This window comes from Psammomys obesus, unplaced genomic scaffold (genome assembly GCF_907164565.1).
Source record: "Psammomys obesus unplaced genomic scaffold, mPsaObe1.curated_primary_1811, whole genome shotgun sequence".
Classification (NCBI taxonomy): domain Eukaryota; kingdom Metazoa; phylum Chordata; class Mammalia; order Rodentia; family Muridae; genus Psammomys; species Psammomys obesus.
The window spans coordinates 127,088-148,453 of NW_026589922.1; the positions used below are offsets into that span (position 1 = coordinate 127,088).

General features: G+C 41.0%; 1 protein-coding gene across 1 annotated transcript; it reads right to left on the reverse strand.

The window, feature by feature from the left end:
• Positions 1-3,277: 3,277 nt before the first annotated feature.
• On the reverse strand, positions 3,278-20,588 carry LOC129675493 (hepatitis A virus cellular receptor 1 homolog). Its single transcript, XM_055605478.1, has 5 exons — positions 20,540-20,588; positions 17,008-17,346; positions 9,594-9,643; positions 4,713-4,824; positions 3,278-3,318 (listed from the first exon to the last, which is right to left on the reverse strand). Exons 1-5 carry the CDS (start codon positions 20,586-20,588, stop codon positions 3,278-3,280), a joined length of 591 nt encoding a protein of 196 aa, XP_055461453.1.
• Positions 20,589-21,366: the final 778 nt, after the last annotated feature.

Consider the following 21,366-nt stretch of genomic DNA (forward strand, 5'->3'; position numbering starts at 1 on the left):
CATACATATGTATGAATCTAGCTGTCATCAATAGATCAAAAATGCAGCTTTTGAGACCGTAAGAAAATGTGGTTTGTTTATTGAATATTACATGCATGTACATATATAGAAAATTATATTTGTTTAAAAACAGAAAATATATAATTTAATTTAATTTAATTTCACCCTGCATGAAAGGACACATGAACAGAGCAGGAAAACAACAAAGAACGCATACAGCAAGCTAAGGAAGCTTTGGTGCCATGGCTGGAGGGGATGTGGGTACGGTTCTACTCAGGGCTATCAGTTTTAAATGGACTTTCTAATTCTATCACAGAGAAGGTGGTATTTGAGCAATGCTGAAGAAGGGTTAGCCAACCAGAAAGAAAAGAAAGGGGAGAAAAAAGAGGGAGGGAAAGATCCTGATGCAGGAGAGTGCCTATGGCCAGGGAGAGGGCAGGGCAGCTGGGACAGTGAGGGACAGCAATGCACAAGAAAAGGGGGGCCAGCAACATGGCACAGGAGCCACTCTTCTTTTCCTGAGGACACATAGAATCATTGCTTGGGTGTGGAGGTACCAGCACCTGGTACCCTCTGAGGCCTGCTGTGACTGCGAGGCTGACAAGCAAGGACACCTGAGCAGCTGTCCCAGGAATTCAGTGTGGAAGAGAAATCAGAAGGCAGTGTGATCAATGAAACCAAAACGCTCATGGCTGTGGCTCAGGAGGCAGAGCAAACTGAGCTTCCTGCAGGCTGGGTCCCTAGGAGGACAAGTAACTCAGGCCTGAGCCATGAATGAGGGGAGGAGCTATCAGCAGGGAAGGGAAGAGCTCCTCCCCACCACAGGGAATGGAGGAGGATATACTGTGTTTGAAACCTGTTAGTCTGAGACATCTTTGTGGCTCAAAGCTGGCCTTGAATCCCAGATCCTATGCCTCCATTTCCCAAGGCTTGTGACTGAAAATATTTGCTAGCATGTTAAGCTTTCTTTCTTTTTAAATGATACATCTACCAGTATGAGAGCTGGGAATATGAGCTGGTAGACAGCTTGCCTAGTGTGCAAAAACTTCTTTTCAATCATCCACATCAGATAAACCAGGAATGGTGGTGTCTGCCTGTAATTCAAGAACTCTGGTAGTGGAAGATCACAAGTTCAAGGTCATCTTTAGGTACTTACCAATATGGAGTCCAGCCAGAGATACAAGAAGACATATCAAAATAAAATGAAAATATAAAATGTTGTGATTTGTGCACATCATTTCAGCAATCAGGCTAAGAAAGGGACATTCCAGTAAGATCCAGGCCAGCCTGGGATACAAAGTAAGACTACAGCTCAAAAACTAAACAGAAATCTCGAAACAGTGTGTGTATGTGTGATCTGAAGATTATTGAAGCTAGGCACTGAATTCACCATCTTTGACTGAGATCTGCTCAAAATTGGCTGTTACTACAAAATTTGCTAGAGTGGAGACTTGCATTCTGGAATGTTCTTCACTGCTAAAAGATTTTTTTCACAAGTAACCTTTCATTGCAGTGACCCCTCTTTGCCAGTGATAACAGAAAATAAATTGGAAACAGACATTGACAAGTTACCCTGTTGTTACTACTGACATTATTGCCCATATATTTTTCCACTGGGTCCCACAAACATTGTTTCACAGAATGTCACTGGTCATCATGTTCTCAAGTTAAAAAATAAAACATTGGAAATTATAGATGGGGAAAACAGACAGATTCCCAGATCCCTTCATGTCTATCCAGGGTCTCTAGGAAGACTGCAGAACAGAGAGGGCAAAACAATCTCGAAGGCCTGCAGCCATCAGGCAGGGATGAGAAAGGAGGCAGGATGAGAGTGTGGAAGTGGATGGCCCCATCTAGTGGTCTCCCCACTCTACAACTCTGGTTTATTTTGACAATCATTGTAGAAAATCTACAAATCAGGTTGTCATGGATGTGTAATTGCTTCATATTTAAGAAAAAGAAAACTGTAGTAAAAACAACACATTTTTAGAGCATATGAGAGAAGCTCATTTGGTTGCTATGGGCTGAGTGTCCCTGAGCTGGGGTCAGGGATTACTCAGGTTGAAATAGAAATGAACATTGTCTTGCCAATCTGCTCTTCTCAACAACCAAACTGTACTGAAGACATCAACACAACAGCCTTTGTTAACTCTTAGCAAGACCAAATATTTCATTGAATGGGACAAACTGATTCATTGTCAGGAAGCTGCTTTGTCTTTCTGAAATAAATTTATATATAAACATGGTGTGAAGACAATTAGAAATTTAGAACTCTGAAGGAAACCAATGACAGTCCCAAACTCTGTCCCACCTGGAATAGGACTTCTCTCAGCTGAGAGCCCGCGTCCTGCTTTCTCATTCCCCTTTCATTTCTGCATTGCGTCCTTCTAGCACCTACTTCAGAGCTCAGTGGGTGAGTATAGGAACAGTGAGCATCAAGACAGATTACCTCCCTCTAAATCTCCTGCACTTTTGGGGCTCCCTCACACAGCCCACCACTAGAACCTGTCACCCCCATCTTACTTGCCTGAAAGGGCCTGTCAAATAGCTCATATGCTCTTTATCAGTTTTTGGTAGACTAGGTACTCAAAAGAAAGACAACACTGAATAAAACAAGAGTGTGTCAAAGCATCTGCCTATAAGAGATTAGAGTTCTGGGGGCTAGAGAGATGGCTCAGAGATTAAGAGCACTGGATGCTCTTCCAAGGGTCCTGAGTTCAATTCCCAGCAACCACACGTAATTCATAACCATCTGTAATGAGATCTGATGTTCAGATGTACATGCAGACAGAACAATATATATATATAATATATATAATATATATACCTATATAATATATATTATATATAATCAGTATATATATATTATATATATATATAATCAGTAAATAAATCTTTAGAAAAAAAGATTAAAGTTCTAGTTCTGATGTTAAGAGATCTTCTGTTCCTATCCCACGATAAACGTAGATGACTACAGAATGCAGAAAATATATCTGAGAAGTGAGGATATCAAGGAAGGGACTCATTAAACTACATTTTGAGATTCAAGGAGAAGAATGGGAGCTGAGCACTGTGAAACACAGCTGTAATCCCAGAACTAAAGAGCTGGCCTAGACTACATAGAAAGTTCCAGGCCAGTCTGAGCCACATATTGAGACCCTGTCTCAAATCATCCAAAAAAAATCATTAAATCAATCAGGAAAGAATGATTTACTCGCAAAGGAGAAAACAGAGTGAAAATCTCAAGACAGTGCAAAAAGGCACAATCCATAGCAGCTTACCCTAGAGACTCCGACTTCTTTGTCATAATCACATACTCTAAATTTGGGATGTGAGGCGGTGAGAGAAATTGAAAGGAAAATTGAACATGTCATCAAAAACACTCATGATATTTTCTTCTAATCAAGGATATTGTTTCTGTTTTTAATTGAACAACCCCCTGGTAGCTTTGGGTAATGTCTTCTTGCACCACAGGGAGGATCTTCTTGATCATTGTTTGGTACATTCACCCACCTAGCCTAATTCACTAGAGTGACACCGGCAGACTATTGTTCAGAGAAAGAAACAAACAAGTCTAGATTTCTCTCATGGGCTGCCAGAGAACAAGTCCTTGAGGGGAGAATAAACCACATTGATATTTACTCAAGTTCTAAGTACTTCTCCCTATTAGACACAATCTGATAGGTATCCCAGGATGCTACAGACTTGTAGGATGCTGAGATTATAGGTACATGTCACTAGAGCCACCTTAAATAGTCATTCATTTGGATGAACATGTAATTAATTAATTAAATAATTAGAGGAAAACATCTTGAAATCTGACAGGCCTATTCTTGTTTTCCATTTTCTGCCTTGTTCTGTGAATCAGGTCAATACAGAGCTCAAGGGCAGTGACTTGAAGTGTCAGTGGCTGAAGTTCCTACACAGGGAATGAGCTACACAGCCAGGAGAACCTCCTGCAATTGCACAAACCCTCCTGGAGAGGGCTGTGCAGGCCTGAGTGCCACCTTCAAATAGTCTGTCCCAGCGTTACTTAGGTGACTTTCCTACCAACTTTAGACTTCCTCTTCTACTAAATGTGTTCCAAAAATTTTGACAGTATCATCATGGAAAACAAACTAGATCCCAAAGGTAGGAGAGAAGAGAACTCATCATAAGGTCTACAGAAGTCGTAAAGTCTCAAAGTCTCAAGCCTCTACAAAATCTCTTCTGTCATTGTATTTAATTTCTTTTAAAGAGGATGTTAATAATGTTTCCCTTTTGATGGCATTTACTGAAAGACAAAGGATGAGCTTAAGAAACAACAGTGTTGTCTAGTACTCATCTTGTTCTTGGGTGCCCAACCAACACTTGCAAGTCATCCTCAGCTAACTCGCAGGTTCAGTGCCAGCCTGGACTACATGAGATCAAGTTGCATTAAAACAAAAAGCAAAACAAAACAAAAGCACTAAAAAAAATTATGGGATTATCTAAAAAACTTGACTAGTATATAAACTCTCTGGTTTACAGAACAACTTCTTTGGAGATATAGTAACAATGGTTTAAGATCACGGAGCTCTCACCAGTAGCAGAAGTTGCCTGCGGTGCTTTGTAGGTTCTAACACAACCCTTGGGGCATGGATATGAAAATCATGTGAACTTGCTTAAAGGCAGTTGGGGGGGACTGAGAACCCTGGCTCTCCTTCCTTGGAGACAGTCAGGAAATTACTTACTGGTGATAACCATGGTGCTCAGAAGCAGCAGCAGCACCAGGGCAGCAATGGAGATGCCAACATAGAAGCCCTTAGTCATGTTCCTTCTAAACTTTTGTGCAGAGATCGCTTCCTAAAGAAATAGTAAATAAAACAACAGTAGTAATAAACAGATGTAAAACAAAGGGACACCATTTCGAGTAACAGAAAACACATGCTGGACTTTAAACCTAGACCTTCCCCGTATTGGCTTGTGGATGATCTGGAATATGAAGTAAGACACAAGAAGATGAGGTGAAAATCACGGTGGAACTCGAAACATATAAATTAAAAGTGTCTTTGATGTTTATGGAAAGGTCTTCTATGTTGCTCAAGGCGATTACATGTGTGTACACCTCAAAATTCTAACCACATGCTTAATGTGGGTTTATACATCATGTTTGCAATGACTGCTTTCATAGCCAGTAAGATATTACCTAAATGCATCATTTTATGAAATTAAAAGAGATTCTAGGTTACTTTAATCAGGATGATGTTTTCTAGTTTTATCCATTTGCCTGCAAAATTTCATGATTTCCTTGTTTCTAATAGCTGGGTAGAATTCCATTGTGTAAATGTGCCACAATTTCTGTATCCATTCCTCAATTGAGGGACATCTATGTTGTTTACAGGTTCTGGCTGTTATTAATAAAGCTGCTATGAACATACTTGAGCTTATGTCCTCCTGAGTGAGGTAACTCAGAACCAGAAGACGTGTATGATATGTACTAACTTAGAATTGGATATTAGCTATATAAGATAGGATAACCATATTAAAATCCATAGACCTAAAGAAGATAAATAACAAGGAGGAAAGTATGGAGGATGTTTAATTCTCATTCAAAAGGGCAAAAGTATAGACACAAGAAGTGGTTGAAGAGAGAGAACAGGATGGGAGCCTACCATAGATGTCCTCTGAAAGACTCCACCCAGCAGGGGATCAAAGCAGATGCTGAGACCCACAGCCAAACTTTGGGCAGAGCACTAGGAGTCTTATGAAAGAGTGGGGAGACAGAAGGACCCAGAGGGGACAAGAGCTCCACAAGGAGACCAACAGAGCCTAAAACTCTGCACCCAGGAGGGCCTGCAGAGAGTGATGCACCAAATAAGGACCATGCATGGAGAGGACCTAGATCCCTGCTCAGATATAGTCAATAGGCAGCTCAGTCTTCATGTGGGTTCCTTAATAAGGGGAGCAGGGGTTATCACTGACATGGAGTCTGTTACTCGATCTTTGATCACTTCCTCCTGGTGAGCCAGGGCACATCAGAAGAGGATCCAGGCAGTCCTGATGAAACATGATAGGCTAGGGTCAAATGGTAGGGGAGGAGGACTCCCCCTTTTTGTGGTCTAGAGGAGGGTGATGGGGGGAAGAGGGAAGGAGAGTGGGACCAGGAGGAGATGAGGGAGAGGTCTACAACTGGGATATAAAATAAATAAATCATAAAAAAAATTACAATGTAGAAAAACAGAAAAATGTAGCTCATCTCTAATTTAACTCGCTCTCTGTGTGTGATCTGGTTTTTTACCACAGAGCCTACTTGTCTTGTGACTGCAATTCAAGATTCCACATCTTTATAAAAATCCAATGTCCAATGGTCATCACTGAGAAAATGCTCACACAAGTAACATCATACAGGCTGGGCAGGTTATATTTATGATTTTAGGAAAACACACATATAACAATTAAAGAAATGCAGAGCATAAATAAGAAAGAAAATGAGGGAGATATATGGAAGGGTTTGGAGCAGGAGGAGAAAATGGGAAATTATGGAATTATATTTAGTAACCTACTAAAAAAATACCAAACAGTCTGTTCATGCATGTAGCCTGATTAACACCCCGTGATCACACAGAAGCAGACTCCACCCTAGTGTCCTGGTGCAGGTGACCAGGGGTCACCACAGTTGGACTAAGCATGAGACAGGCTAGACATCAGCTTAGGCCCTGTCATAGCTCAGCACTAGCCTATTACCATAAGCAGAGCCCAGGAGATGCTCTAACTGCAGGAAGTGGAGCATGAGGTCAGATCTTTGCCCGTGTCTGAGCCTCAGCTCTGGATCACAAGCCCAGCTCCTCTGCGCTGCTCAGTCAATGAGACCATGGACAGGTTAGCTCAGCTCTGTGAGCTCTGTCTCTACAGCTACAGACAGCAGGTTCAGTAGGTAAGGTACTCTCAGGTACTTCTTGACGAACACTGTGAAAATATAGAGGAAAATACATAATTATTTGGTATTCTGACAGCGTCTTCTCTATCCTAGGCTGACCTGGAACTCACTAGTTGACAATGATGTTGAACCTCTGCTCCACCTGCCTCCACCTCCTGAGTGCTTGGATCACAGGGCTGTCCACCATGCCCATGTGAACATCTACTTCACAACATTTTCCTGATTATGGATGGCAGCAATGCCCATCCTTTCTCATTCATCTTCCCAAATTCTGTTGTCTTTTTACGAGGTAGATTTCAGGAAGTTGATCTACTGATTCAAGACATGTGCCGCTGTTGTTAGGCATGGGGTGCACACCTTAATTTCAGAACCTGAGCGGTAAAAGCAGGAGGGCTGGGAGTTCAAGACTCTTCCCAGGTACATTTCAAAGCCAGATGAGCTACATGGGATTCTGTCTCAAATGCGTAAATAAACAAATATCTGAAATCAATACTGTGTGTTGCTGTGCATTGTTCTTAATTCATCTACGGACAGTTTGACAACTTTAGAGGTCAAAATCCACTACTGATTTTGAATGTAACTCTCCTCCTTGCTGTGAACCATGACTATTTTACGGGTGACTGAGGGCAAGAACAATCTTGGTATGCAGTACTGGTTTGTACTATACCCAACCAGAAGCCCGGTGCATAATGGTTTCTAATATTTAACTAGTATACACAGAGTCTTCCCATATCTTCCGGACCACTGGCTGCTAGTATCAAATAAGTCATTACTTTTCTTAGTATCAGACTGGGCAAGGTGACACAGGCCTGTAACCCCAGTCCTCAGTAGGCTGAGACAGTGAGATTGGAAGTTCTAGGACAGCCTGAACTATGAAATAAGTTGATGTCTCCAAGGAAGAGGTAGATCTGGTGGGATCCACACCTATAATTTCAGTACTTGGAAAGCAGAGGCAGCAGGATCAGGAGTTCAGGGTTATCCTCAGCTATGCAGGAAGTTCATGGTCAGTTGGACTACATGAGACCCTGTCTCAAAAAACAAACAAAAGAAACTTACTATCACAGTTTATGTCTTATGTTCTGGCTGTCAATAGGTAAGGTATAAGGCCATTTACCCCTATATAGATATCTCCACTTTGTTTTGAATGTTTTCTTTTGTTGTTGTCGGTGGTGGGTTGTTTTTGGCAGTTTAAACCCAAGGCCTTGCATGTACCAGTAAGGGCTCTGCTACTATCAATTATCAAATAATTCTCACAATTCCATAGATGAGCTTTTACATACCTCAACCCCTATTTCTCCTGTACTATAACACATACTTAAAAAAATCCTTGTTTCTTCCTAGAGCCAAGAGGGAAAAAAAAAAAAACTATTGATAAATTTATTTCCACTTTTTGTAGAGAGAGAACTCTGGCAAGAATCCTGCAAGTGAGGATAAACATACTAAAATCTGTACACCTAAAGAAGCAGAGCAAGAAGAAGGACCCTGGGTAAGAAGATCAGTCCTCATCCAGAAAGGCAGAGAGGACAGACATCTGAAGAGGGAGAAGACAGGCAAGAGGACAGGAGTCTACCACAGAGGGCCATTGAAAGCAAGTTACTAAAGCAGATGCTGAGACTCATAGCCAAACTTTGGGCAGAGTGCAGGGAATCTTATGAAAGAAGGGGGAGATAGGAAGGCCTGAAGGGGACAGGAGCTCCACAAGGAGAGCTACAGATAAAAAAAAAAAATCTGGGCATAGGAGTTTTTTTCTGAGACTTGATACTCCAAACAAGGACCATGCATGGAGATAATCTAGAACCCCTGCACAGATGTAGCTCATGGCAGCTCAGTCTCCAAGTGGGTTCCCTAGTAATTTGGACAGGGACTGTCTCTGGAATGAACTCAGTGGCTGGCTCTTTGATCACCTCCCCCTGAGTAGAAAGCAGCCTTATCAGACCACAGAGGATGACAATGCATCCAGTCTGATGAGATCTGATAAGCTAGGGTCAGATAGAAGGGGAGGAGTACCTTCCCTATCAGTGGATTTGGAGAGGGGCATGGGAGGAGAGGAGGAAGGGAGGATGGGATAGGGAGTGGATGAGGGAGGGACTATAGCTGGAATACAAAGTGAATAAACTGTAATTTATAAAAAATAATAATAAATTTAAAAAAGAATCTTGCAAGTGGACTGCCTTAGATTTTTCTAAAGCATGGTATACAGAAAGTCTAGGGAAAGTCATACAAAGTTCAGAATGTCTAAGACCATAACACCTCATGTGTAGGTTTGTTCATGGAAAAAAACAATCACCAGTGTGCTCTACAGAGAGAGGTCAGTGGTAGAAAAATAAATAGTAGGGGTTCCTAAAGGAGCTTGAATTCAAACATTCTTTGTAAACATCAAGCTATTTGTTTTAATTTCTTTATTTTTATATATTTATGAATTTATTTATCTACAGTTTTTGAGATAGAATCTTACTATGGTGCCCAAGTTGCCTAGTGGTCCAGGCTGGCCTCCAAGTTCTTGTCTTGTCTTAACTCCTGAGTTCTATGAATAAGGAATCTTTACCACTATATCTCTTTCTTTTCTTCTTCTTTTTTTTTTTTTGACACAAATGCCTGTGAACTAAATTGTACAGAAAAAATCTTTAAGCACTGATTGTTTCCTGAAAGATATACAAGTGAACATGGCTAATAATTTAGGGAAGGATATACTTACACTGTTATAATCCCAAGAGTCTTCTGAGGATGTCACAGTGTTATTCCAATCTGCTCAACCAGAAGAAAATTTAATTATAAATACAAGAATTTAGTTTTTCTTTTTTAAACTACATTTGTAAATATCATCCAAAAGACCAGGGTGTCTTATACCTTGTGAGGGTTAGGACTTAATGGCAGAGAGTCACTGAGCAGTAAGTTTGGAACACCTAGATATTCAAAGTATTTTTGAAATATCTATTTTGTAACAAGAAATATATTGTTTTCATTATTTCTGTGTGTCTATGAATGAAACACAGAATCCTCTTTCTGGTGAGTATCTGGCATTCACTTAACTGCATTTACAAATGAAGAAGCAGACATCCAATAAATTCACATTTCTAATTTTAGCAAATTACAGATGTCTCTGGAGGCAAAAGGCACACACAGTGCCCAGACAATGAGTGGAAATATTGCAGGTCTACTGAAGTCCCCAACAGCTTCCAAAGCTGGCATTTCCCAGCATAAATACAGTTGGACAACTTGACACTCCTCAGTTACTGTGTTTACGTTTTACCCAGCGTGAGAGCCCTTCCAAGGAGCCAAAGGCAATGACTAGGTTTAGGCTCTATGTAGAGGAATTTTTATTTAGAACATGACTACTCTGGCAAGAGATCATATCCAAAGACCTTCTAGGTTTGTGTAATACAGCTGGAATACAAACATGCCTTTAATCCAGAAGACAGAGGCTAGTACATTTGATTTCAAGGCTAGCCTGGTTTAGAGCAAATTTCAGATAAAGAGAAGCTTAGGTCCAGGTGTGGTGGTACAAACAATGAAGGTAAAGATAGTTTGTAAAGGAAAGCACTTATGTTTGAAATTGATATCTAATTGAGTGGTAGGAAAAGTGGTCAATCAGAGAAAGGTTTGACAGAATAACCCAATTCTCACGAGAAAAGAGACAAAATGGAAGTTTTTTAAGGTGCAATGCAGATAGATAAAGGAGGTAGTTTTATTGGGGGAGTTTCATAGATAGAGGTTGAAGGCAGAATGAGCCAGAGGATGAGAAGGAGCCAGAAGATTAGAACAGATTACTGGAGTTATTTTGAGGCCAAGAGCAGCAATTCTGGGGCCAAGAGAAAAGCCAGATTGAATGAGTTAGCTGGGACAGGAGTTTGAGCCAGAATAACTGAGTTGAACAAGAAAGATTGAGCTTATCAATCAGTAAGGTTCACAGGTTGAAAACATTCTAGGCCTAGATTAGATTGTGTAGAGGCTAGACACTTCCGGGACTAGCCTAGGTTAGCAGACAGAGGCAGTGAGCCTCTGAGACGACTGAAACAGGCAAATAAAAGTTCCTTTTACAACTGTGTTTGTGAATTAGGACTTTGAGTAAAACCTTCCAGGAATAAGAGTAAGTGATCCAGTAAGGAGAAGCTGAATCCAACAAAATATGAATTCAATGCTGATGTTCATTAACCAAGTAACCTTCAAACTCACTGTCCTGCACATAAGCACTTAGGAATGCATGCTTGAGCACTGAACACTGTGTTCTGAACACTGAACACTGGTGATGTTACTATTGTGATGTGATAAAGGAGCAGTGAGGAGGAGGGTGAATACTGTGGAATTCACTTTAGGAATACAATACCTTAGATGGCTGAGAGATTAAGAGCACTGTCTGTTCTTCCAGAAATCCTGGGTTCAATTCCCAGAAATCACATGGTGGCTCACAGCCATCTATAATGTGATCTGACGCCCTCTTCTGGGCATGCAGGTGTACATGCAGATAGAGCATCCATATACATAAAAACAAACAAATAAATATTAAAAAAGAAAAAGAAATATCAAACCCTAATGACAGAAATTCAACAAGTGTCAAAATAAATGAGCCTAGTATTGGTGGATAAATTGAAAGATGTTTGTCTCCAAAGAATTATAGCGTTTCCCCAATCTAGCAGTGATATAAGTTGCCATGAAATAATGCAGTGAGATGATTTGTAAGATTCTTGCAGGCACAGCTGTCAAAATCATGTGGAGGGGACCATGTGATTATCCAAGTCCCTTTCAGTCCTAATACTTCTTACTTTTGCAAAATGTTCACCAGTGGAGAGCTGACATGGGCATAGTAGGGAATTAGCCTGGGAGCCTCAAGCTGCAAACCAAAATGTCAACCCTCTCAACACCACCAGTGTGACATATCTGCTCAGTGTCCACTCCACTCTGAAAACTGCTTCTCTGAACAGTTAGGCGACAGGACATTACGGAGATTAATTCCACTCCCCACGCCCATCTTCCTCTCACCAGGGAAGACAGCTGTTCCTGCTGCTGCTGCTGCCGCTGCTGCTGTGTGTTTAAACTGTTATTTTTGTTTTTCTGCCAGAAAACAGTTCACACTAAGGATTTCCCTTTCAAAATCCAATGTCACCATTGTTTACTCCTCTGAACTATGTGAGATCTCTGCACGTGACTTTAAATTAACCTAAGTCCAGGAATGCCTGGGAAAAGGTAGGCCACATGGGATGAGGAGACCACAGTTAAGCAGCAACTGAGAATATTGTGTCACACAGGCACATGCAGAGTCCTTCAAAGCCTGAGCTTGTTTGGATATAACTCAAGCATACACTAGCCAGCTCTGAACCACAAAGGTCACCATGTGCCATTCTCAAAACTTAACACTCTTACTGCCTTAGAGCTAGCTGGGAAAGATGGCAGAGTTCAGCCTCATCTTAGTCCATCAAGTGAAGACATGTCACCATTATAGCTTAAAGACAGGAGGTAGAATAGGACCTACCCAGAGTGTGGACAGTGAGGCCTTCTGTTAGTGAGTGAAAATTAGGGTGTCATAGTTGAAAGTGGGTGGGTGCCTCTGTTGGTATACTCAACCCACCCTAGTCCATTCTGGTTGCTATAACAAGATAGCACAGAGTGAATAAACTATAAACAAATGAAATGCATTGGTCACAGTTTTAAAAGCTGGGAGTCCCAGATCTAGGCACAAAATGACTGGATAGCTACTGAATGCTCCTTTGTTTATATATAGAACTGTCTGTGTGTCCCCAAATAAAGGAACATGCAATTCAGCCTAATTAGCCCTCTTTTAAGAGTTCTAGCATGGACCTCTTACTCTTATAACCCAATGGCCTTCCATATGCCTCCAGCTCTTAATCTTCTGGATTGAGAATTAAGTATTAAGAAAGGAAATTATGAAGACAGAAACATTGAGATCGGAGTGCAACCTCAGCTGGCCCATATGAACACTTGATTGACAAGGCAAAAGAGGAGACTCTTGGCTATACTGAAAGAAATAAGAGTAACAACCAAGTTAGTATAGACAACAGAGGGCTGGCTTCGCTGTTTTAAGGCCCAAAGTGTCAAGCAGAGTGATGACCTCCTGATTTGGTTTGTAAAAAAGACACATGAACATAGTTTTTCCTAAGTCATAGCAGCTGGCTGTTCCAGTTCTCCAGAGCCCAGGCACTGGGAGTAATAGTGGTGGCATAACTGCCATCATATCTATCAATCAAACCTTTTGCAAACATGACCAATGCACTTTATCCCATTTCATAGCCATAGCATTACATAAAATTTATTATAATAAAATAACATTACACTTGAAAAAGAACAGTGGCATAATGTTCATTGACCAAATAATGGAACAGATTCAAGAGAGTGACATTCCTGTAAGTCACTTAGCCAAGATAGTGATGGAAGAGGATAGAAAGACAGGAATAATCAGTGGGCTACAGACAGGTAGTGTAAAACATGGTGAATAAAAGTGTTCCATTGTCCCAGGATGGATGGAGGGTGGCAGTATTACTTATTCTGTCAACAGAGTTGAGAAATTTCAACAAACACTGATAGAAGGCAGAATTTCCTACTGAGGCAATCTGTGTTATTCACAAACATCTCAAACCAAGTTGACATAGGCAATAAACAAATCACACTTGTTGAAAGAAGAATGTATAACTTCCTATTTCCAGCACTTTTTTTCCTTCCAGGTAGACAGGAAAGTAGGAAGGAGATGATGAGGGTCCTTGGACAGCTGAAGAGGAAGATCAGTGTGTTTCAACCATGAGAAAATGTAGACTTGGTTGTTAAAGAACAAAACAGACACCGAGTCACTGATTGGTCAAACTGTGGCTTTGTAAGCACTGACCTGTTAGCAAATTTCTAAGCTTTGTAAAAGTTTAAACTAATTATATGAAATTAATAATTTTTATGCTATGATGCCATTCCTATCCACCTTCTGTCTGGCGCTTGCAGTTTAACTCCAAAAAGTGCCTTCCCAAGGTACAACCTCAGCCTCTAATTTGTTACTATTGCTGGTTTGGAGTTCTGCGGACAGAACCTAAGGCTTCAAGCATGCTAGACAAATTTCTATGCATTCTTTTTGGCATTCTTTTTAAAGATTTCTCTCTCTCTCTCTCTCTCTCTCTCTCTCTCTCTCGTGTGTGTGTGTGTGTGTGTCTGTGTGTGTGTGTGTGTGTGTTGTGTGTGTGTGCTGTGTATTTTCATGAATGTGGGTTTATTCTCATGTTGGTAGATACCCATGGAGGACCAAGTCATTCAACTTCAACCAGGTAGAAAATATAATTTCAGAACTGTGAAACGGCATTCAGAACCTTATTGTCTCTTCTCCCAATGCTGCCTTTAACATCATTCTTTGCACACTCTATGACCAGCTTCTTCTGGCTTCTCTATGTTCCCTTCCAGGAATAATTTTGCAAGTCAGCTATTTGCTCCATCAGAATGGATTTCACCATAACAAGGTGTGGTGGCTCATTCCTATAATCCTAATGCTGGGAAGCTAAGGCATGGGCAAGAAATCCCAGGTCATTCTGATTTACAAAGCAAGGCCCAGTCTCAAAAAAGAAAAAAAATCAGTCAGTGAATAAGCAGGGAGCCAGAAAAAAATGGTTCAATAGGTGGAAGCATTTGACTTGCAAGCCTGACCACCACTTAGTACCCTAGAATTCACATAAAAGTATAAAGAGAAACCAACTCACATTTGCCCTCTGACAAACCCATCAAGGTATGGTATGCCATACAGACATCATTCATACATATCCACAATAAAAAATCAATCAATCAAATTTAACATAAGAATAAATGAATAGGGCTAGAGAGATGGCTCAGAGGTTAGGAGAACTATCTGTTCTTCAAAAGGTTCTGAGTTCAATTCCCAGCACCCACATGGTGTCTCATAACCATCTATAATAAGATCTGGTATCCTCTTCTAGCCTAATAAAGGCAGAATATTGTATAAAATAATAAATAAAATAAATCTTTTAAAAAATGAATAGATGAATGAATAAAGAACTCTGGAAGCCGAGAGCCTACAGAATAATGATTTAATTTAAAAAATAGAAACAGTTTACTATTAATTTCTGTTGTCAAAATAAGTAAGGCCTTAGTAAATAGAGATTAAGGAGCAAAAGCCAGGAACTCCTCATGAACCTATTCTTTTAGTCATACAAGAAAATAAGAATATCTACAATCACGAGCAAAACAAGAAAAAAAGTAAAACGTGTTGGTGGTGGCTCACACCTTTAAGACAGAGGCAGGCAGATCTATGTGAGTTGGAGGGCAGCCTGGTCTACAAAGACAAATTCCAGGACAAACATGGCTTCACAGAAAAACCTTACCTTAATAAAATAAAGTTGTTGGGAGTTGGTCTGGTGCTATGTATTCTGATGCTAATTACTGGCCCTCAAGATCTAGTTGCTGCCCAGACAAGCATATTCTTATGTACACCTGTTCTTGTCAAAGAAATTATTTCTGTTTGACCAATGAAAGACTTACTTGGGCAGGGCAAAAGGAAGGTAGGCATGGCTAAGGTCTAAGGGCTTTGGGGACAGAAGGATCACAAGGGAAAGGTGGAATGAGGAAGGAAGGAGAAGGCCTCGATGGGCTAGTGTAGAGAGAAGCACATGGCTGGATCAGTGTAAATGGAGGAAATTGATCCGGATGAAGAACACTAGCAAGTATTTTGAGATTATGGATGGGAGGTATATCAGATAGAAAAAAAGAAAGAAAGAAAATGTAATGAGTCATGAGTCCAGATTTGCGGTTTTCATGAGCTTCTTACTGTTAGAACATGGGTTTGCACCTTTAGGTTAGATCCAACAGATCAAGCCCCACCTCCTTACTCCTCCCTGAGACACAGTAAAGATCTCTGTTATGTGCCCTAACAGCAGCCCCTGATTTATGGACCTAAACAACTTCTGACTGCTCCACGCTCTGTCGTTTATGCTATGGTGAACTAAATCACATGGTAGCAAACTCTCATCTATAAAAGATTATGAAAATCAGACTTTCCCTTTGCTCTGGCAATCGGTCTCAGACTCCTCAGGAGGACTGCTGAGAAGATCATTTTAAAGGCTCCTCTCTGAAGAAATTCTCTCTGTCTGCCCTGTTGTTCCAGTCATAGCAGCTATCGCTCTCTATTCCTCCCTATCTCACTCTTTCACATTCCTGCTTCTAATGAAGCTCCTCTCCAGGTTTTACGAAGAAGCTTCCCCTTTCCTGTAAGCCTCTTCATATCCCCATCAAGATATGAACATCATATATTGTGTTGTTTCTGTCTAATATTCTCCCTCCCAACTTGAGCTCTGATCATGGCCTTGAAGCGTCTTCATTCTAACAAAGCTCACTAGAGGGAAGTGTGTATCAGGGTCTCTTACAGACTCACCACTGCTGCCCATCTGTCATTACACTAAGGAATGACCAGTGAACAGGCATTGGAGGGAACCTCTTTCCTATCAGGACATTTCCAGTTTCTAAACAACTGTTTTTGTAATATGATTTGAGACCTATTTCAAAAATCTCAGGCAAGGCAGGGCAGAGGGTAGAGCTCCCCACCTATATACGTGGCCTGTGCACAGAGGGTCAGCTGACCATTGTTGGAGCCGCTCACGTGTGCAGCAGCAACTTCGTTGCTTTCAGGTCAGAGCTGCTACAGTTTTACAATATTGAGAATGGCCCTAAGATATAATGTCCTAAGATAGAATCACAGAAAAGAGGCACTTCTTAAAGTCAAATACATTCATCTTAAATAAAGCTCCCCACTGTGTTTCAGGATGGAAGGTGCATGCAGTTTCATGAACAAACAAGACTGTCCCAAGTACAGTTGGAACATGGATGCTGACTTAGCTCATGGTTTTGAATTAATGTCAATTTTGGGACCTCATCCAAGCAAATAAGGTTGTTCTGCTACTCAAAAGAGAATATTTAAGGATGGGTTTGATAGCATATGTCTGTATTCTCAGGACATGAGATTAAGTCTTTTTTAACCATTTAAAAGAAAGCGTTTAATGACAATCATGTTCGTAAGGACCTTCTGATTCATTATTACAAGAAAAGACCAAACTATTAGCAAACCCAGGACTCCATTTTCTTGCAAGAGATAAATAAAGAAAATGAAGAAAGCTTACCTGGTTTAACTTCCAACGATACAGTCACTTTCGTATTGGTGAACAATCCTAATATCTCCACTCGACAACAGTACAGGCCACTGTCACTCTGAGCAGCGTCCTCCATCGCCAAGGACGTGTTGTCTCTCCAATAATGCCCCTTTAGCTGATACTGACTGCTCCTCTCATAGGTGACACTGTGTCTATTAGTCTTGATAAGTGTGTTTGCACAATGAAAAAATGGGCATTCCCCTCTGCCCCAGCATGTGGTTGTGAGTCCATGAACTGTCGAGTAAGTACATGGAAGTATGACAGGGTGGCCCACCATCCTCTTCACTACTACATAAGTTTCCACAGCGCCTGTGATGTTAAAAAGGAAGAGAGGAAGAGATGGAGAATTAATATCTTACATTGTCCTAAAATTTTGTTTGTTTTTTTTTTTTTTTTCTTTTCAGAAAATTAAAGGGGCATAGGACTCAAGTGGAACTGAACTTAGGGTATTATGAGAGACTAGCCCTTCCTCATCATTGGTGTTTTGGTGTGTGTGCGGTGTGTGTGTGTGTGTGTGTGTGTGTGTACACACGCAGGCGCACTGGTGTGGGGGTATAAGCACATGCAGGGAATGACAACTTAAACTTTGTTGTTATTATTTTGTTTTGTGAGCCAGGGTCTCACCTTGTAGCCTTTGCTGTCCTGCAATTTTCTGCATAAGCCAGGCTGACTTCAAACTCCCACAGTTCTGCTGCCTCTACCTCCCAAATCCTGTGAGTAAAGGCCCAGCTTTAAAGCTTGAATTTGAAGACTGTAGACACTTTCTCCTAGCGTATTCTTCCTTAGTGTGATTATTTAATGGATACATTTGTGAGCAAAACAACTCACTCTGTGGCATGATATTCACACTGCTTCTTTTCTTTTTTTTCTCTCTTTTTTTTTCTTCTTCTTCACTGTGTGTGTTTCTTTTGGACACAGGGTCTTGCTATATACCTCATCTGGCTTAAAATTATGATCTTCACACTCCTGAGTCCTGAGTGCTGGGTGGTAAACATGGGCGACTGAGAGCAGCTCAAATATTATTTTTGTACATTTAAAACATTTATCTGGAGAGAGGGCTCAGTGCTTAATAGCACTGACTTCTCTTCCAGAGGACCTGAGTTCAATTCCCAGCACCCACATGGGAGTTCACAACTGTCTGTCACTCTAAGATCTGACACCCAAAGACATACACATAGGCAAAACACTAATGCACATAAAATTAAATTAATTATGAAAAAATCTATTTATTTCAGAAACTGGGCACATGGGCAACATTTTTATACTCAGAACTCCCTTGTATTCTCAAAACCTAGGAGGTAGAGGAAGGAAAATGAAAAATCCAAGGCCAGATTCAGCTAACTAATGAGTTCAGGGGAGGCCTAAGCTTTGGTGACCCTGTCTCAAACCATCCCTTCTGCCCCACAGTGCTGTAGACTACTAAAGCACTAACTTTTACCATGTCTCCTAATCAACGAGCAGAAGCCAAGACATTACTTATGACATTGTTGGCTTCAAGGCAAAACTTGAGTACCTTCAAAGTGAATTGTCATAAATGATTTTAGAACATCATTGGGAGGGGCTAAGGCTTACTCTTGACTTTTTGATTAGCTTCTTACAAAACAAAACAAGGCTAGGCAGTGGTGGCACAGGTCTTTAATCCCAGCACTGGGGAGGCAGAGGCAGACAGACCTTTGTGAGTTCAAGGACAGCCTGGTCTATAAAGAGAGTCCAGGACAGCCAGGGCTACATGAGAAATCCTGTCTCAAAAAAAAACCAAAGGTGGCAGCAATAGGGGATGGGGGTGATTAACTTAAAACCAAACCAAAACAAAACAAAAAAACGATAGGCAGTAATCTCTTCTTATAAGTTCATGGCATTTCAGAAGTTGAACAAGACCCCCTTGTAAAGAAAGACAACACAGTCAGAGAATCTGCAACCAATAACTTGATGCAATTTTAAAAACTGAAGTAATTTCATAAGATTCCCTGCACTCTGCCCAAAGTTTGGCTATGAGTCTCAGTCTCTGCTTTGATACCCTGTTGGGTAGAGTCTTTCAGAGCCCTCTGTGGTAAGGTCCTGTCCTGTTCCCTGTTTTCTCCCTCTTCCGATGTGATAGAAAGACACGGAGGGGGCAGGAGCTCCACAAGGAGAGCAACAGAACCAAAAAATATAGGCACAGGGGTCTTTTCTGAGACTGATACTCCAAACAAGGACCATGCACGGAGATAACCTAGAACCCCTGCACAGATGTAGCCTATGGCAGGCAGCTCAGTGTCCAAGAGGGTTCCCTAGTAATGGGAACAGGGACTGTCTCTGACATGAACTCAGGGGCTAGCTCTTTGATCACCTCCCTCCAAGAGGGAGCAGCCTTACCAGGCTACAGAGGAAGACAATGCAGCCAATCCTGATGAGACCTGATAGGCTAGGGTCAGATGGAAGGAGAGGAGTACCTCCCCTATCAGTGGACTGGGGGAGGGGCACAGGAGAAGAAGAGGGAGGAAGGGTGGGATTGGGAGGGAACAAAGGAGGGGCTATAGCTGCGATACAAAGTGAATAAACTGTAAATTAATATAAAAATAAATAATTTTTAAAAACTGAAGTAATTAAACATAATTCTTATGGAAATGATGGAATAAATTTCCTAATACAAATAGCTCAATGATACAGTGCTAGCTAGCCTATGCCAGGCCCTGTGTTAGATCCATAGCACAGGAAACAAACAAATAATCAAGAAAAGCACAAAACAACAAACTGTGAAATTCACTAATAAATCACCCATACGCAGGCCTAGGCTGTGATTTGAGAATTCTTGTTCCTTATATAAAAGAAGTATATTTCTTACTGTGACACTCATTACTTGATTTTGACAAATTCCTTTCTCAAATAAAATACATGCCATTTTAATTAAGTCATAGAAATATATTTTATTTCTCACCAATGATCTCAGATCCTGGGAGATAGAGGCAGAAGGATCAAAAGATTGATGTGATCCTCAGCTACCTATAGAGTCTGAGGCCAGCCTGGATTAACTTAGCACCTGTCTCAAATACAATTGTTTTATTCCTCCATTCTCCCCTTGTATAGAATGTCCTGAATTAGAATATTTTTAAGTTATGTAATTAAAAATAGTTTAAATAAGCAAAAAGGCACAAAAAGTGGGATGGGGTCTGACTAGCCATCATGCATGAAAAGCACTATTTCTGATTTTTTTAAAATTAAGCTTTGACTATCACATACATGCATGTATTCTCACCCATACTTGTCCAACACATGCAGGCATGTGTACTCATCCTTGCTCGTCCATCGCATGTATGCACATGTTTCACTTTCTGCCTCACATGTTCCTGTGGGTCATGTTTATTTAGCTATCTGTTTTGAAGTTCATACAGGTCACACAAGTTTCTTTGGAGCTACAATCTATCATGGTTCTCTGCTCACTACATAGCCCATAATCAAAAAAGCTCAAGGATTGTCATCTCTTCTGCCTCCGCAGCATGCCCCAGCTCATCTACTCACTTACCTAAAAGAAGGAGCATGAGGCCTAAAATGAAGACTTGAGGATGCATCATGACGCTGACCTGAAGGTCAGTAATAAGACACTTGGGTTAGCTGTGGCTCTCAGCACCTCATAACTGAGCAGGTCTAGAAAAGCATTGAGTAAGGGTGCAAACCTCCCATTCACAGAATGCGTCCATGCATAGATATCCCCTGAGGTAAAACAGCACTAATGTTTGCTCAGCTTTATGGAGAATGTGCTGTGAAGGAAGAGCTAGCTAGGCTATTTAATCACAGGCACCAAATCCTCATGGAAACTATATGGCAGCTTCTTTTAAGCTCACTTATGAAGGATGTTACATGTCTTGTGACTCTAACTTCTAGATTTCAGCTTTTGCTTCTTAATTGCTAAACCATAAAACTATGAGTAGGCCTGTCTACTACTTCATTAACTCCCCTTCTGGCCAGAAGATTCTCTGACTTTCTCTCAGAAAGGAATGTAACCTGTTACCAGTCTTAAAGATGGCAATAGCTTTCCTGAAGCCTCCCTGAGCTCAGCATTCATGCCTGGGGACCCACGCTATTTGCACCAACAGTATCTGCATTTAGAAGAGATCAGAGAACTAATGTTACAAACTGGTGGCCAAACACTGAGAATTTTAATGGACATTAGCCAACTGTAGAACATATAAAACCCACATGAGACACCACTATTTTGCTTTTTCACTAATAAAAATAGTTGGCAGAACATGACACCAACCTTTCTGTCCCTTTAGAGTTCTACTGAGGAAGGTTCGTGTATTCCCTGCCTCACACAGTTGGCTACCTTGCACAGCTCACTGTCACTGAGCC